At 47.4% G+C, this 13,149-nt stretch overlaps 1 protein-coding gene across 1 annotated transcript in view; it reads right to left on the reverse strand.

Moving 5' to 3' along the window:
* Nucleotides 1-13,149, reverse strand: part of Slc7a14 (solute carrier family 7 member 14) — a 110,865-nt gene that overhangs the window by 49,218 nt on the left and 48,498 nt on the right. Inside the window, exon 2 of the mRNA XM_041659057.1 lies at nucleotides 4,732-5,186. Coding sequence (XP_041514991.1) covers nucleotides 4,732-5,035 — 304 coding nt within the window. The 5' untranslated portion in view covers nucleotides 5,036-5,186. The remainder of the gene's footprint in view (nucleotides 1-4,731; nucleotides 5,187-13,149) is intronic.

Raw genomic sequence — 13,149 nt, forward strand, 5'->3', positions numbered from 1 at the left:
TTGGATTGACTGACAGAGCCTCTTCCTACCCCTTCCCTGTGAGTTCAGTTCTAATCAGACTAAAAGAGAACTCGACATAAACCTAGAGGAAAAACCTATCAAGTTTGACAACCTTCCCCTCCTGAGGCTCATGGCCTCTCTCGGGCCTTTGACTGGCTAGACACTGTGGGCATAATAACTTGACTTTGTTTCATCTGCAGTCAAGTACATTTGAAACTGCACAGGGCATCCTGCCTCCACCCGCTCTCCACAGAGCTGTAGGTAAGAATCGGGAAAGAAAGAAAAAATGGTTTTCTTTATCAAAAACATAATATGAAAGGGGCTTTGGAGGCTTGGCAGGGCACAGAGCCTGTGGAGTTATTAAAGAGCAGATAAGGCCTCTGGACAAAAGAGGAGAGGTTGGGTACAAGCTGTTTCCTCTGATAAAATGCCCACCACCTGGGACAGGCCAGAGGGCAGTGGACACACTGGAGTGGAGCTGGGGAAGTCGCTGGACCTGTGGGTCATGGTAAGTTGGAGAGAAAGTAGCTTTAGAATCCCTCATGCTCCACAGAGGCTTCTGTAGCCTGGGGAATGGAGCTACGAGGTAAGAAAATTTCCTGAGAGTCTGCTGGTCATCCAGAGCTCTTCTTAGCACGCTTCCTCTCCATGTGGGTCCTGACCCTGGTTGTACATCAGACACCTAGGGGATTGTAAGGATACACCTGCCCAGGGCACCCCATCCAGCCCCAGCTGAATTAGAATTTCAGGGCACATACTGTGGGCACCAGTATTTTAAAATATACATAAGCAGAAATTAAAGGAAGAGCCACAAACTATAAGAAAACATTTATGAAGCTACGCACTTAAAGCCAGGCATGGCAGCTTGTAACTTTAGCATTTGGGTGGCAAAGGCAGACGGACCTCTGAGTTTGAGGTCAGCCAGGTTTACACAGTGAGTCCCAGGCCTATCAATACCATATAATGGGACCCTGCCTCTGTAAAACAAAACTACCCACTTAGAGAAGGATTTGCATCTGGAATATATAGCTTCATGTATCCTAGGCTGGCCTTGACCGAGATGTAGTCAGGGGGGCACCAACTAGGGCCAGTGCTGAGGTTTTGGACTTCCCAGAGTGTAAGATAAGCAACTGTACACATATGCATACAGCAACTGTACACACACACACACACACACACACACACTAAAGTATAATATTTAACTAATTGCCAGCATGTATGTATGTGTATATGATACACATAGCTTGAAAAGATGCAGTGAGCCCAAACCCATGTTTTACTGCAGGTGCCTCCAACAGAGAACAAGTTACTTAGTGCAGTGTGCTAGGCATTGTACCAGGTACTTGGTAGGTATCTCATTTAGATCTCACAGTAACTTTCCAATAAAGACATTTTTACACATTTTCAGAGTGGGGACGTTCCAGGGATCTCCTTAAGTTTCTCAGCTAGTTAGCAGCTTAAACGGGTTCCGAGCTGAAACCCAGCCTCTCTGACCACACACTGCTTCAGATTCTATATTGTGCACCCTCCCTCTCTGGTGTCACTTCCTACCTCTAGCCTCATTTGTTAGTACTTTTATTCCAGATTTTTCCCGACTTCATCAAAATCGGCAGTTTCTGCTGATCTTACCCCTTCCCTTGTCTGTTTATGGTTACTAATTTTTGTTAGCATACAAAAGAATGGGCTTCCCTGTGACACTTCATCTGGGGACATCCTTAGACCTGTGTACATTCACCCTCCTGACCTAACCAGCCACCATGGACACCATCGCTCTCATGGGTTCCCGACCTCGGCCTCCCTGGCATTCAGGGCAGTTTTCTTCTCCTTTGCAAACCCCTTTAATCCCATTGTTCTTTTCTCTCTGCGTGGGACAGGGTAAAGCCTGTCATTCTAACATCCTCTTATCACCAGGCAGTAACTATGCTGGAGACAAACACACGGAGGGAGTGACTGGGTGTCCTCATGCTGCTGAGTCAAGTTTTAATGGCGGCCGGGAGGAGAAGGGAAACAAGTATTCCCGAGGGTAGAGCTGGAGAGAAATTGGGTGAATGTTATGGAGCAGTGGGGTGGTTGCTTAAGTTCTAAGTGATATGGGGGTAACAAGGGCAGGGAAATGAGATTGTGGGGAGGGGGCATTTGTGACCAAACTGCACAGCAGTGCGAGACCTGGCTGAAGAAACCCACTGCAGATCTGGCAATATTGGCATGAGTGATTTTGGTTTTGGCCCTGGCTGAGGCTCTGAAGGATCCTGGCTGGTCTCAGCAGTCGGATGACTCAGTCAGAGAGTGTGGAGAGATGCGGTGGATGGGGCCATCTGGAGAGACCGGGAGAGGCAGGTTTCTATTCTGGCGCCTGGTGCGGTGGTGAAGACAAGCTGCCGAGTGACATCCGAGTCTGCGGTGGAGCCAGGCCAGGAGGAGGCTGGGAAATGCTAAGCAACCAATCCCATGACAGCAGCGAGAATGCAGTCCCACGGCAGTGGACTTTGGGTCTGCGGTGTGACGTCACTGCGCGCTATGGTGGAAAGCGGTGTGACCTATCAGGGCTGCAAAGGGCCAGTGCAAACTGGCCGCAGCTTCATACTGGCTGGCTGAGTTCAGAGTTCTCCGTTAATGAAGAAGTAGATATGACACAGTGCTGTGAGTATTGAGGCAGGGGATGGGCTCCCAGGATGCAATTGCATGGGAAGGATGATGATTCGCGCATACAGGATTCATCTCAGCCTGGGAACTGTACCCAACTAGACAGGGACCTAAGGGAAAGCTGTGTGGTACTCATTAACTGTCGGGGTCTTAGGTGTCTGTCCTATGCCCCTGTGCCACTTGGGAAAGAGTCGTAATGAGAGACTGTCTACATCGGGTTGGTTTGTGGGCATGTCTACTGGGAATTGTCTTTAGGTTATTTGACAGGGAAGACCCAGGCCACTGTGGGTGTGCACCAGTCCCCTGATGGGAGTTCTGAACTGTTGAAGACTAGAAAAGACAAGTCGGGCTGAGCACTACGAAGCAGGGGAGTGATCATGAAGGCCTTATCTTCTTCCTGTTCCTGCCCATGGCCAGCTGTTTCAAAATTCTGTTGCTATGACTTAGCCCACGATGATGGACTGTGCCCTAGAGCTGTGAGCTGAAATAAACCCCTTTCCACATTAAGTTGCTTCTGGTTAAGGTATTTTATTACAGCAACATAGAAGAAACCAGAACAGCCCTCTAGCACGATGCCTGGTTCTTGTTCTGTTGTCTCCAATCAATTCTATAATGATATTCCTTTCAGAGCCATACATCTGTGATAAATAATTTTTGTCAATAAAATTTGGGAAGAATTGAAATCACATTATTTGTTTCAAGTAGCTGGATGATCCAGTCATGTGAATAACGCATTTCATTTTAAAGAAACAGAAGTCCTTTAGTCTGCACGAACCGCGTCTGTTAGAATTTTCATGCAGAAGAAAGGGTGATTCCAGGAAAGGGAATGGGTCGCCTTGACTGTGAGACTCAGTTCCGATGAATCTCTCCTTACTAACTGAAAAGTGCCACCATACTTTTGAGTCTAGGTGAAATATGCCAATATACTTTTGGGTTTGCTGTTTGCCAACTGTCTTGCTCCTTCATGGATGGAGACTAAATATTGCTATTTAATAAGGATGTATGGTACCGTCGGGCTTTTCTTGTGGAGCTGTGCATGTCATTAGAACTGCTGTCCCGGAACAGTTAAAGAGCCAGACCTCTTGCTGCCATCAACTGATACAATCTGCCTCCTCACGCCCAGCAGAGTCTCACGTTTTCTGCCGTGGCCACAAAGAATCAGGATGCTCTCCTCTCCCTTTTTTCTTCTTCTTTCTCTCTTTTTTTTTTCAAGTTGTTTGTTGACCTACTTCTGGCACTCTGGGAAGATGCTCTGGCCTGCAGCTCTCGAGAAAATGAAGTGAAGGAAGAAAGGCAATAGGAGAGCCGGTCCACAAATCACCAACATGCAGGCCTTGGCATCCTGCTTTTGAATTAGCTTTTTGACCCTGAGTCAAGGGAGAGAGGGGCTGCTGACCTCCCTGTGGGGGATGGGTTCCCTGAGGTTGCCAGGGGGCAGTGTTGTAGATCTTCAGCAGCCCTAGATCCCCTGGTGTGGCTGCTGCCCCTGAGCTCAAATGCCAGTCAAGTCAGAGTAATTGACTTGTTTTTTGCTACTCTGCACAGCTTTTCCTTTATTTTATACTGGCCCTGCACTCTGCTTCTCCTACTAGGAGACCCAACCCATCTTCCAAGGAAAGGAAGTGTTAAAGCAGAAACAAAGTAACCAGAACATATCAGAGATAGAAGCTGGGAGACCAGAAGCCTGGGCACCAATAGCTGCTTGTACTGAAAACCACAGAAAATGGAAGCTATTACAATCAGGCCAAAACCTAGTACTCTATCTACCTAGCATTGGAGACGACAAAAGCAGACAATCCACTTCACGGTCCCTTTGGGCAGCTCATTACTAACTATTCCAGAAGTCTGGGGAGGTGGCTCCATCGGAAGGGCGTTTACTGATCATACTGTCGGCATGGGTTCAATCCCCAGGACCTATCTGGTGGCAGGGGAGAACCGACTCCCACACATTGTCTTCTGGCCACCACACACAGGCTCTGGCATGTGCCCCTGCATCACATAAATAAACAAATGTCGCAGTCGATTCTCTGTAAGAGTGGAATGAGTGGCAAACAGGTCAGCAAGCAACCCTGCCTCCTAGACACTCACCTGACAGTATGGACGCAACGGCAGCAATGATGAAGGACACAATCACTCCAGGTCCTGCCATTTCCTTGGCCACCAGCCCAGACACCACATACATGCCAGTGCCCACGCAGCTGCCGACTCCGAGAGAGATGAGGTCCACGGTGGTGAGCACCTGGGCTAGCTTGGTGCCATGCGCGGTGGTAGTCCCGGTTCCTTCTAGCATGGACTCCACTGGCTTGGTGCGCAGGATCCGAGAGTGCATTGCGTACCAGGCAGCCCCCCACTGCACCCGCCGGGGGTCCACGGAGGCCAGAAAACCACTCATCGTGAAAGGTACTGTTGCAGTGAAGGTTTGACGATGGTAATGAGTACAGAAGTCTTAGTGGATGACCCTTGAACTCATGGAGCAATGAGTGTGTGTCCTTTTAAGAAAGGCCCAGTGGGACCCAAAGCCTTCTTGACTTGGGCATGAACGTCTGCAAAAGAAAGACAAGAAAGAAGATAAGAGTAGTGGGAGGCAAAGCATGACTTGGAGACACGTTGGGCATATGCTCTGAACAGGGGCAATGAGAATGTTCTTTGTGCTCACAACATGGGGACTTTCCATCTCTCTGTTCTCCCTTCTGAATTCCCTTCCAGTCCCACATCACGGTCTGAAGCTTGTGCCGTGTCTCATAATCATCCCAGAGACTGGTTTAATATAAGATCCACTGTAAGCCTTTTCCAGTCTCTGTGCTTCAGTCTTAGGTGTTCACAGGCCAATAAAGTCTTGACCAGAACGAAGACCTTCTGAAAAGATGCGTGTTCCCTCTCTTTGCAAATTCCAACCATACTTCAAGAAATTAGATTTTCTTTAAGAATCTCATACTGGGAGAAGGAAAATGTTGGGGCCCTGGTGCCAGCTGGGAGAGTTCATTCCCTAGAAAGATATGCCATACGGTTCTGACACCTCGCAGGAGAGACTGTGACCCGCATGTTGGTGTTGGGATCACTAATGAGGGCTGCTCCGCTATACGTACCTTCAAATAGCCCTCTAGTTAAACCCATAGCTCATGTGAGGACCCTGAACATGGACTTGGAAGAGGGCTTCAAGCTTTTTGTTTCTCTTCCAGTGTTGCCACACTGAATGCGTCTCCCTTTGTATTTATTTATTTATTTATTTATATTTATTTATTTATTTATTTTTTGGTTTTTTGAGACAGGGTTTCTCTGTGGCTTTGGAGCCTGTCCTGGCACTAGCTCTTGTAGACCAGGCTGGTCTCGAACTCACAGAGATCCTCCTGCCTCTGCCTCCTGAGTGCTGGGATTAAAGGCGTGCGCCACCACCGCCCGGCTATCCCTTTGTTTTTAGCTACTTGTTTGTCTTTTTCACTTGTCCCCTGTAGTTGGTAAGTTTTCTGTTATTGGGACAAATAGTCTGATGAAAGCAACTCAAGGAATGAAGGCTCACAGTTCCAGAGGGGTGATGTAGGTGGAATTTTCCTGTCCTGCCAACTGCTCCCAAATAACCACTCAGAGCTTATACTAATTACAAATGCTTGGCTAATAGCTCAGGCTTATTACTAGTTAACTCTTACATTTAAACTAGCTCATATTTCTTGTCTATGCTTTGCCACATGACTTGGTATCTTTCCTCACAAGGCATGCCCATCTTGCTTCTTTCTGTGTCTGCTTGTGACTTCTGACTCTGCCTTTCTTCCTCCCAGCATTCTCTCAGTATGGCTCTCCTGTCCAATCTCTTCCTGCCCAGCTGTTGCCCAGCCAGCTTCTTTATTAAGCAAAGCACAGCGACACATATTCACACCGAGTAAAAGAATATCCCACAGCAGGGTAGAGTCTGTTGTGATGGGGATGACATGGCATTAGGTGGGGAAAGCATGGCCGCAGGTGCAGAAAACTGGCTAACGGTGCTTGCAATAACACACAGGAAGCTGAGAGGGAACAGGAGCACGGTGAAGCTAGAAAATCTCAGAGCCTATGTACGTACTTCCTCCAACAAGGCTCCACATCCTGAAAGTTCTACAATCCTCGCAATAGAACCACTAGCTGGGAAGCAAATGCTCAAATACATGAGCCTATGAGGGACATTTTTCATTCAAGCCACCATTCCTATTGAGGACAGGCTGCTGAACCTAGTTCCTAGGGCTGCCAGGGCCTAGGCTCTGACCCAACAGCTCCAGCAACTAAGACTTCTTGGTGTTAATGGGATGGCAGGTCAGTGCATGCATGTAAGAAGCTGAGGATGAGACCTGGCTCATAGGAAGCGCTCAGCCGCCTCAGCTCCTATGTACTTCTTACTTGGCTCTGTCAAGATTTGATGTGTAATGCTGGGCGTATTCTTTGTGAACACAACATCCTCATTTGTGAAAACAACAACAATAGAATGCAAAATTCGATCCCTGATTCTTAAGAGGGGTCATGCCACGTATGGAGTTGTTTTGAATGTGGCTTTCAAATAAAACAGAAAATGTTTTGTGCACTTTCTTGCTTTGGCAGATTATACAGTGAGGAATTCCGCTGACATCTGGGGGTGGGCTGGGGCTAACAGTGGAAAGGCACAGGATGGTGGCATGTATCTCTGGCAGATCTCACTTGAGGTTCTTGAATATAAGCATCTTGGCAATGGTGATCTGAGCCTCAATACTGAACCTAAAAGTCTGCCTGATGTATCAGCATGCAGGGTATTTTGGATGGTCTTAAAATATCTAGACATTGAAACTTCCAGTAAATCAACTCTAGAGTAAGTGAAATGGGGGTTGTAATTTGATACGTTTGGATTTTAACAGGGCTTGTTCACCATCTGGGGAGACTGAGCTTCTCATGGCAATGCTGTTCATGGGATTGTGCCGCTCTTAGCCCCTTCTAACAGCTGGCTGGTGGGAGTGTGCATGCCCACAATGGGTCGTCACTAGCTGGCTGGTGAGAGTGGGTGTATCTACATCAGGTCTTCACTTAATACGCTGGGTAGTTTTTTTTTTTTTTTTTTTTGTCACCTGGACACAAATTGGGACATCTGGGAAGAGGCACCCTTAGTGGAGAAAATGCCTGGGAGGCAAGTCTGCAGGCATTTTCTTTGTTGATGACTGATGTAGGAGAGCACTGATGTAGCCCCCCCCCCCCCCCACTGTGTATGCCTTGAAGCTACTTTCTCTAGCAGTCAGAAGCTCTATAGGATTCAAGAAAGAAATTTGGAAGGATGCGCAACCTTGAGTCCGAGAGCTGCACTGGGAACCCTGGGCTATTTACACACAGAAGTCCCTGCCCACGTAATCCATAGCTATTATTAGCTTTGGATCAGGGACTTGCTAGGTAGTGTGTCTGGTCTTAAAGTTGGTGATTTTCGTGCATTCTTGTCCTGAATATTGTGACCACAGGTGTGTGTCACAACACCTAGCTAACATTCTTAATTAATACTACTTATCACATAATGTTGTGCTTCTCAATTCTTGAAGACTTTGCAAACACTGACTAATTAGGAGAGTCAGGTGAAATGCAGGAGGTTGGTTCACAGAGTTTGGGGACAATCTTTCTGGTTTAATTTCCTCCTGGAGCCTCGTGTCTATATTGTGCCCTTCCTCCTTGTCAGGTCCAAATTCTGACCAGTAGACAAAAACCAGCATTCCTTGGGAACTTGTGAAACCAATCCCTCTACCGAAGGAGCCACTTCCTTTTTCTTGGCAGAAGAGACAAATGGCTACCTGTAGTGTCTATTAGTCTATCATCAAACACATGGCGGTCTCCATGCACCCTCAGCATCACAAGTACCAGCCACACATTTCAGAGTCATGCTGACGCTGGCTCTTCTCCTCCTGTTCCTTATTCTGAACTTCTCAGCTCCCTGGCGCCCCTCTCCTAGCTCTTCATTTCTCCTTAAAACCCTGCTATTTTGGCTTTGTTCCTTCTCTTTTGTCTTCTGCTCTTGGTCCTCTGGCTCCAACCACCCAAGCCCATGCCCACTCCGCCATGTTGAGTCTGCTACTTTCTCTCCCTGCTCTGGACTCTTCCAGACACCTCTGGATGTTCTCTACAGATTTACAATAAAACCTTCCCCTTAATCATACCTTTGAACGGTCATGTGATCAGTTTGTACACTACTCCCCCTCCTCCTTCTCTTCATTTTTCTTCCTATCTCATACTTCCCCTCCATCCACAGCCTCTCTCCTCTTCTTCATCTTCATCTTTCCGTGTCTTCTTTCCTGATTAATGAAGCAATAGGACCCATGGATCACAGGGTCCTACTTTGGTTGTGGTCTTAAAGGAAAATGAGTGTGGAGGCGAGGCTGCCCTTCACACCTGATTGATTGGTGGTGCACCGTGTTACGGCCTGCCTAATTGGTGGGGCACTGTTCAACAGCCTGAACAAACTAATAGAGACTGTGAAAGAAATAAGACAAGCGACAGCACCAGCTGATATGTCGAGCTGAATGTGGGAGTTTCACAAGGCCCCAGCCCCAGATGAAGAGCTACAGGCATTCAATGGCTGCGGAGAGAGAAAGAGTCAGTGTTCTCCAGGTTCAAAGCCCCTGGATGGCTAGCCAGTCCCAAGTGGTCAGTCTTAAGCATGTACATGCAAGCAACGCTAAATGGACTCAGTAGCTTATGCATGCACACATGCATATATATGTAATTCTTTAATAATTAGAGGAGGCCAGAGAGATGGCTCAACTGTTAAAAGCTAGGCTAACAACCAAAAAAATATAAGAGAAGAGGTCATAAACTTGAGAGGGGATGGGGATAGGGGAGGAACTGGAAGAGGGAGAGGGAAAGATGTAAATACACTACTCATGTGTGAAATTTTCAAAAATAAACAAAAATAAAACTAAGTGGTTAAGGGTGGGGAGTTCTCTGGAGACCAGGCATTGGTTCTTAAGTAACCAGGGGGCTGGCTGTGCCAGGATCAGGGAAGAGTGAGGAGAAAGATCTGAGTGCCATGAATGAGTTAGGTGAACAGCAGCAGCAACCTAGCACGAACCTTTGCAGAGGAGACAAGGGAGCCAGGAAAGGTGCAGAAGCCGCTCAAAGTCACAGCCTTTTCAAGAGTGGTACAGAGCTTGCCATATGCTTTTGCAGGGCTGGTGCCAGCATTCCTGACTGTCCTGATGAAAATGCACATGGGTCAGTCAGTCTGGCCTAAGATCTGTGCTGTGATTTTAACTTTAAAGGCCTCGTGGGGCTACTGGGAGACTTCATTCAGTGGGCACCATGGGATCATGGCTTCTTTGCAAGGTCATTGTAGCTGCCATGCAAAGTTTAGCATGGAGGGGAGGCCATTCGCGAGAGACCCAGAGGTGGAACAAATCCCTGTCTGGGAATTTTCACAAGCACAATTCAGGTGAGAGCTGTAGTTACCACCCAAACTGCCGGCTGCAGAGCGCTGTCACCTTACACTACAGAGTTGAAACCCAGAGTCAGGTGACTGGCAGGTGACCTCACCAGAACAGGACTGAACTTTAGTTAGCCAGGACTTTCCTTATTTGCATAACTCTGGTTTACATGACCCTTATTTGCATGGTAGAGACTGCGCTAGTGGAAATGCCATGTGTGGGGCTCTCGCTAACCTTCCCGAACTGTATGCCCCTAATCTGGACTGTCCTCCTGGGAATCGTGTGAATTACATGCTAGGGAACTACACACAAGGAAGCTCACCCTAATCCCAGAAGTACTCATCCCAAGTGAACCCCAAGTCCCATTTTCCCAGGCTGAAGGAGCACTGCACTTACAGCTCAGCCTGCTTCCCTCTTGAGGTGTACTGGGTAAACTAATCCCATGCCAGGGGTTCTCAACCTTCCTAATGCTGCGGCCCTTTAATACAGGTCCTCATGTTGTGCTGACTCTCAACTATAAAATTATTTTTTATTTTTTATTGCTATTTTGTGACTATTATCTTGCTACTGTTATGAATCGTAATGTAAATATATGTGTTTTCTGATTGTCTTAGGCGCTTCCTGTGAAAGGGCCATTCTACTGTCCAAGGGGCTGTGACCCACAGTTGAGAACAACTGTCTCCACTGAGCTAGAAAGGGACTTCAGATGCCATGTCAGTGCTCTTTCTGTTACCATGGTGGCTGGCCACTCAGGACTCTACATTTAGTTGAAAAACTATCAAGTCCTTTTGTCAGCGATGGGGTGGACAGAAGTGTAGAAGTGAGTGGGGTATTGGGGTGCTGAAGAGAGATTAGCAGGCAAAGAACAATTCAACCACTATTGGAAAAGCTGAGGAAAAGGTCTGTGACCACATATAAACGCAGACAGCACCATTCCCAGGGCTTTGAGGGGTGTTGGTGTGCCTTTCCATCTTCAGAACCCTTTGCGGTGACTCTAGACTGTACATTGGGATTACCAGGGAGTTTGCAGATACTCTGGGGCCTGTGATACACCCTAGAATTCTGGTTAAATTTTCTGGAGGTATGATTATATATAGGGATTTTAAACAGACAGACAGACAGACGGTGGGGGTAGTCACCATGTCCTTGCTGTGTCCTATCCTGTTCTGGGTGGGTTGGTGGGGTCTCTTGGCAGCCCTTCGGTGACAGCAAGGGTTGCATGTTTTACACTGTCTTCATTTGCACCCTGGGAGACTTGTCCTGGTCAGACTGGCTAAAAGAACACCAAAGCCACCAAACAGAGGAGCAGGTGCATCAGGGAGACAACAGCTTCTATTTGCATTCCGAACTCTTGGTTACAAGAAACTGTAGTGAAAACCTGGATAAATAGCTAGAACAAAGGGTGAAGGTGGCAAGGATTTCTTCCTGGCTTAATTTCAAACTCTAGGCAGTTCCTGTGAGCTCTTGTTTTCTGGAAACGAACAGGCGTTTAGGGATATTTCCTTTCTTGTAGGAAATTTCCCGGAGAGAACAAAATGTGGAAGAGGAAGCTTGCTTCTAGGTGACTGCTGATGATATCCATATTCATGATCCACAGGCTATGTTAGTCAGCAAGAGTTGTTGTTGTTTTTGAAGCTCACGGCTGTGGTCTTTCCAAGATGAGCAATAAAGGCGTGTTGTGCTTTCGCTAGCACTTGAATGCATCTTTCTCAAAATACTTCAGAGCTATGACGGGGAGGAGTCAGTCTGCTTTTGCTGGTGTGCTTGTCTCTTCATGGCTCCAAGTCTGATGATGCTAAAGGCAGGTTTGTTTCAGGACAAAGATGACTGCAGCTCCTCAATAAATAGGTTAGACTGGTACCTCTGTTTGGTGGCTGAGAGGGGAGGAAAAGCTAAGCCGACAAAACAGTAACCAGTCAAAACCCCATTCCCACCCTGCTTTCATAAAACGAAAAAAGCAAACAAAAAACCTAAAGATGATGTAAATTCTTTCACGACATTCCTGTAGATAGTCCAGTCTTTGCTGGCACATTTGGGCAGCGACAGAGGCAGCCCCTTTGAGTGGCTGGCCCAGAACAACCACTACAGAGTTCTTCCAATCAGTCCTCAGGCAAATGGTATTCCAGTTAGGAGTGAATCTGCCTGGTTTGGTAAGTATTGCTTGGTGACTGTGGGTCTAAGGGACCATCTGGGGCCCCTTGAATGTCGACATCAGGGTCGAGGGCTAACCTACCAGCCGCACTGATTTTCCCAGAGGCTGAGGTTCTGTCTCCTGACTAATGTTTCACAATTCCAGATTTGCCCTTCCTGGCTCTGCCCCTGAGTTCTGCCATCTCTAAGGTGGGGTAATAGTGGTGCGTAGCTCACAGATGCTATGCAGAAAGAAAGGCGTGAGGCCCTCAGGGTGAGCGTGCGTATTGTCAGCACTTTGTCTGTTGTGGCTCTAGTGATCTCTTTGGGCCCTCTGCAGAACTCACGGGCATGTTCACCTCTCTGAGAGTCCTTGGCCTGTTGCCCAGCCCTCATTCAGGATGTTTTCTGCAGAAGCTGCCCAGGGTTTTTCCTGGCTGTACACCACACTGCACGCTATTTACTCAAAGGACTCGAGTTACCTGCTCAGTCAAGCCTGTAGGGACGGCTTTCTCCCTCCCTGTGTGTCTTCATCATGGCAAGAGATTAGGGTGGAGAGTGTGGTCATATGATGCACAGAATGGCCTCCAGGTCCCCAGGACACGCCTGGTGGTAGGAGAGAATGGACCACAAGTTCTGGTCTCCATACATGTGCAGTGACACGCATACACACCCACACATATGTACACATGCACATTAAATCAATATTTGTAGTCTAAAATCAGCATATGAAAGAAGTCATGTGGCAAAGAGGAAGACGGGAGAATCTTCCTCACCAAGGTTGACATGTAATAGACAAAGTACAGGTTAAAAGCAACGTGCCTTACCCTCTCTGAGGATTGGACGGGGGTGAGGTGGGAGGGTGTGTGGAGGGAGTGGGAGGAGGGCAGGGAGTGGGAACTTGGGTTGGTTTGTATAATGCAAAAAGTTAGTTTTCTTTCTTTCTTTCTTTCTTTCTTTCTTTCTTTCTTTCTTTCTTTTAAAT

Source organism: Microtus oregoni, unplaced genomic scaffold, assembly GCF_018167655.1.
Source record: "Microtus oregoni isolate MIOR12 unplaced genomic scaffold, Mior012 000010F_ref0000083, whole genome shotgun sequence".
In the NCBI taxonomy this organism is placed as follows: Eukaryota; Metazoa; Chordata; class Mammalia; order Rodentia; family Cricetidae; genus Microtus; species Microtus oregoni.